The 5,156-nt window shown below is 42.6% G+C and overlaps 1 protein-coding gene across 1 annotated transcript in view; it reads left to right on the forward strand.

Annotated features, from left to right (window-relative positions):
• Positions 1–5,156, forward strand: part of nsd3 (nuclear receptor binding SET domain protein 3) — a 22,971-nt gene that overhangs the window by 1,834 nt on the left and 15,981 nt on the right. Inside the window, exons 2-6 of the mRNA XM_020593946.1 lie at positions 572–1,431; positions 2,843–3,091; positions 3,176–3,338; positions 3,434–3,588; positions 4,467–5,093. Coding sequence (XP_020449602.1) covers positions 616–1,431; positions 2,843–3,091; positions 3,176–3,338; positions 3,434–3,588; positions 4,467–5,093 — 2,010 coding nt within the window. The 5' untranslated portion in view covers positions 572–615. The remainder of the gene's footprint in view (positions 1–571; positions 1,432–2,842; positions 3,092–3,175; positions 3,339–3,433; positions 3,589–4,466; positions 5,094–5,156) is intronic.

Consider the following 5,156-nt stretch of genomic DNA (forward strand, 5'->3'; position numbering starts at 1 on the left):
TTAAATACTACTGAAGTGATAATCCAAACAGTTAAATTAATCTGCTAATTGTTTCAGATCTTGAGTTTATTAGCATTGCATTTGAGCAATCACTTTGAGGCTGGATTATCTATCATTGGGCAATGTGTGATACTGCTGTGGGGCCCGGAGAGCCAGTTCTTTTGTTTGCCACACATGCATACGAACATGTTTACACATATGTACCACTAAAGCACAATATAAGATCAAATGGCAAGAACAGGTGCTGCACTTTTTTAAAGGATTTTTTACATGTTTGCCTTTATTGGACAGTTTAACCGTGTGGATAAAGACAGAAAGGTCAGACATGGAGTACATGTGGAAATCAAGCCACAGATGTTGCATTTATAAGTTCTGGAGTCAAGTGTCGTCCCCATGAGGTCACCAGGATCTTTAACCTTATCTTGAGGCCCTGTTTTAGCTGCAGAGTAGTTTTGACATATGTCATGTAAATGGGATGATAATCTTGAATAAGGGATTCAGGTGCTTTGTCTTGCTTTTGAAAACACAGCCTATCTGTGTCTCATTTAAATGCATATATCTCTGTCAACAGGTCCAGTCAAAGAAAAAGACAGTTAAGGATGCAGGAGCCCAACAATGGATTTCTCCTTCTCTTTCATGCAAGGGATCATGGGAAATACAATTCAGCAACCCCCTCAGCTAATTGACTCAGCCAACATCAGACAGGAAGGCACCTGCGACACCGGCAGTGACCCGGGCGAGGATGGTGGTCCCTCCTACGATGCTTCCCTGGATGCAGAGTTCTCCTACCCGCCGTCAGCCTCGGAGGATATGCAGCAGGTCTCTAACGGTTTCCCACCCAGCCTGGGCATATACGAGCCACAGGCTAAGTTTTCCATGTACTCACAGTTCCCCAATGGCTCGGCTAATGGTTACGGGGCCATACGGAGCTACGGAGATAACAGTCTCATGTCGGGGGAGGGGACAGTTTTGAGAGGCCCTGGTTTGCAGGAGAGACCTTTATCTCCTGTGTCTCCCCCACTGCCCACACATCACCCACATCTCCACCATCACCACCATCATCACCCCCATCACCCCCATCACCACCACCACGTGCACCACTTTCACTCAAACCCACCTCACATACAAACCCACTCGCACCCACAGAGTCCACTGCCGCCTTCCCAGCACCACCTGCCCCAGACACCTCACATCATGACCCACACTCTACCCCCTCCTCCTCCATTACACCTGCCTTCCTCCAGTCCTCCTCCTTCCCTTGTGGACAGTACCCCCTCCTCTCAATCCTCCAACGCCCCGTCCATCACTCCTGGAGGGGTGCTGAAGAAAACCAGCTCCCCAGAAATCAAGCTGAAGATCATAAAGACTTATCAGAATGGAAAAGAGCTGTTTGAATCTGCGCTATGTGGAGACCTGCTACAAGAACTGCAGGTAAAACATGCATGGCAAAGCTAGTCTCATACACACACACAAGACACATTCTATCTTGTCTTTTTAAAATGTTCACTCCAACGATGCTATTAGAAGTGGAATGAATAATCTTCTATATTTTGTTAAATATATGAAATTTGTACTTGATGTTAAAGATGAAATAGTTAATCAATAATCAGTTAGACCAACAGAAAATTAATGATCATCAATTTGTGGTCGGTGTTTGACTTTTTTAATGCAGAAATATTAAATATGGTTCCATCTTTTCAAATGAGAGGGTTAGCTGTTTATGTCTGTTTTGTTTAATAATAAATGGAATATGTTTTGTTTTGTGATGGGAAGTTTGTAGTATTTTTTTTCGGACATTTTTTGAATAAAGCCAAGTTATTAGCTTTTTCTTCTAGCTTAACTGCTTTTAACCACATTTATCAGCCTTCATCAATGTCAGCATTAGCCTCTTGACTGTTTTTGCTCTGCATGCACATTTTATGGCTACAGGATTAATGTCAACATGCTTTTACCTTTGCTTGTTTTTATTAATGCCTGCAAATCAACAAAGCCACATCTAAAGATTCCACAGTCAGTAATTCAGGTTTTTATGTCAGACAAATACAGTGTCTACAAACTAAGACCTCCGAGGCAACAGCTAATTAATTCCCAGACCATGTACAAGGGGAACCAAAAGTATAATTTACATACAGTTAGTACAGCAGCCCCTGTGATAGACAGGTGACCTGTCTAGGGTGGACCCCGCCTCTCACCCAATGTCAGCTGGGATTGGCTCCAGCACTCCCCAACCCTATTCAGGAATAAGCGGTATAGATAATGGATGGGTGGATGGATAGCACTGCAGCTAACGTTTTTTAAAAGAAACTATTCATTAAACAGTTTTGTCTTCTAATCAATTAGTTGCTTGCATAGTAAAATGCTTTAAAATACTGATAATTAATAAAATAGGAGGCTGGGGTCTAAGGTGACATCTTACATAGTAATAGTTTTTGAGTAATACAGATGTTCACTTTCCTATTATGAAAAGAAGAAAATTGTCACCTTTTAGAGACTGGAACATTTTGTTGAATTTTTTTGAAAGATTACTTTAATGGTTAATATATAAAGAAATTGTTTCAGATTAATTTTCTATCTGTTAATTATGTTGCAGCTTTAAATGTAAACAATAGCATTATTAAAAGGCAGAAAAATGAAATCACGCACTAAATATAAATTTAATCTGCTAACCTGAGTGCATCCTGGTTTACTTTTAATCTTCTCAGCAGCACTTAAGAATTTGATATCTGGGAATATTTTGATTTCAGCAGAAAGTAAGATCCAATTTTGATTTCCCTTTAAAAAGAAAAAAGTTAATTGATGCTTTATCATCACTGTTTTCCTTTTTCAATTCTGTGTTTTTCAGAAGGAGTCTCAGAAGAGTGAGGTCACTCAGATGCAGCGCAGACATGAGAGGAAAAAGGAAAAGAGGAAAAAGAGCGCAAGGCTGCAGCAGCAGGTCCAGGATCAGAGTCTGGACCAGAGCCAAACACAGGCAGGTACCACAAGCCAGACAGAGGACGCCCACGTCCAGCCCCGGCTGAGAGAACCATCACCGGCCCAGACAGAGAAGCCTCAGAAGACTGTTATCAAAACTGAACCAAAGATGCCGAAGGTGCAAGCAAAACATTTGGCAAACATATCTGTCAGTGTCTGGATTTTGAAAACACACCAGTGACTTGCTGATGTTCGTGTTCAGGTTCCGAAGGTCCATCATCCATCAGTGATCCAGGAGACGGGCTTTTGTAAGGAGTTTGTGATAGGAGATCTGGTGTGGTCCAAGGTGGGCACCTACCCCTGGTGGCCCTGCATGGTCTCCTCTGACCCACAGATGAAGGTCCACACTCGCATCAACACCAGAGGTAAGGGAGCTCTGCATGTTTTCTCTCACAAATGTAGGAATGTCTGAAGATATTGACGCCACAGCTTATTGTCCTGACTCTCTGTTGCTGTGTAGGTCACAGGGAGTATCATGTCCAGTTCTTTGGCAGCGTGGCTGAGCGAGCATGGATCCATGAGAAGAGGATAGTCATGTACCAGGGGAAGCAACAGTTCGATGAACTTCAGGCTGAGACTCTGCGCAAGACCACAAACCCTGTAGAGAGACACAAAGTACGTCCACATGCTCTAAGAAATGTCAGACTGATCCAGTGTTAAAAATATCTAAACTGAGGAGTGTTGTTTTCAGATGCTATGTGGGCATTTTTAGGGAAGAGTCATTAAATTGATAGATCCACCAGCCTTTGCTCTGCTTTAACACTGGTGTCCTCCCACTTCAGTGCATTGTATTATTAGGTTCCATTTTTTTATTTAAAAAATTGTGGTGTACTTTAAATGTGGACTGATCACAAAAATGACAAATGTGCTTCAGAATTGAACAAGAGAAAATTGTATTATAAAAATACCACTTGAACTGCAAATCCTTTGGAATTGGAATCTTTTGAAAGAATCATTTTACCACTTCTGTTGGTTTTCTCTTCAGCTTTCTCTCATCAGAAAGATATTTTGAGCTTTCCTCTCCACAAGACGACATTGAATGACTGAATTTTAATGATGTCATGACATCATGTGCAACATTTGCTTTCCTGAACACATTAACTTGCCAATTTGAAGGTCTTTTTTTTTTTTTTTTTTAAATAACATTTTCAGTCATCATGAGTCATCCTTATTCAGGTAACTTGTATCCTTTATGTCATTAAAGTATTTTATGTGAGCAGCAGAAAGCATTGATTTCTGGGGGGGGGGGGCAAATCTCTGGGTGGACAATTAATTTAGAAACTATAAAACAAATCAGACTTGTTGTTGTTGAAAGTCTGAGCACACTTTGTAATAACACCAGTTTTTAAATGATCCCACTCATGTTTATTGCGTTATGTTTTTTAAACAGAGACACATTTGGATAAGCTGACGTTGATGTCAGTTTTACTGTGAGAGTAGGTTGTCTTTTTAGAAAAAAAATGAATAATTTCTTCTTGACATTTGTTCTCCAGCTCCTGAAACCCATCCCTCAGCGGGAGCGTTCTCAGTGGGAGGTGGGTGTGGGCCACGCCGAGGATGCCTTTGTGATGACACGGCAGGAGCGAATTGACAACTACACCTTCATCTATGTTGACCCAGACCCTACTGAGGCCCCGCCCAGCAAGAAGCCCAACATCAGAGCTGAGAAACGAAATCGGCGCTCCAGCGGCTCAGTCAGTAAGAAGGAAGACAGAGGAGTGAAGTCACCAGACAGAGAGCAGCCACTGCGAAGGCTGCTGCCACGCAGACAGTGTAGTGTTTCAAACACAGAAGATAGCACAAACCTCCAGGCCTCAAATGAAGAGAAGAACCAGAGGGGAGACCAGCGTAGGATCAGCTCTCCAAAAGTGAATGCCGGCTGTGATGCACGAGCACGGCAGGACTCGCCACCACCAGTCAAGCCCTGGAAAACAGCAGCCGCCAGAAAGCTGCTGCCTCTCTCCATCACGATGAAGAGGCTAAATGTGGAGATCACAAAGTGTGACTGGCCTCTCTTGCAGAAAAAAGCTGCTCCCTCTCCAAAAAAAGACAAAGAAGAGAAGGAGGAGCGAGTGGAGAGAGAGGCCAGGCAGCCAGACCTGGGCTACTGCTCGCCTGAGGTTGGTGTAACAGTCAAAACAGACAAAAAATGTATACATGACATAATTGTCATGTAACATCTT

This window comes from Monopterus albus, unplaced genomic scaffold (assembly GCF_001952655.1).
Source record: "Monopterus albus unplaced genomic scaffold, M_albus_1.0 scaffold20.1, whole genome shotgun sequence".
NCBI classification, from domain to species: Eukaryota; Metazoa; Chordata; class Actinopteri; order Synbranchiformes; family Synbranchidae; genus Monopterus; species Monopterus albus.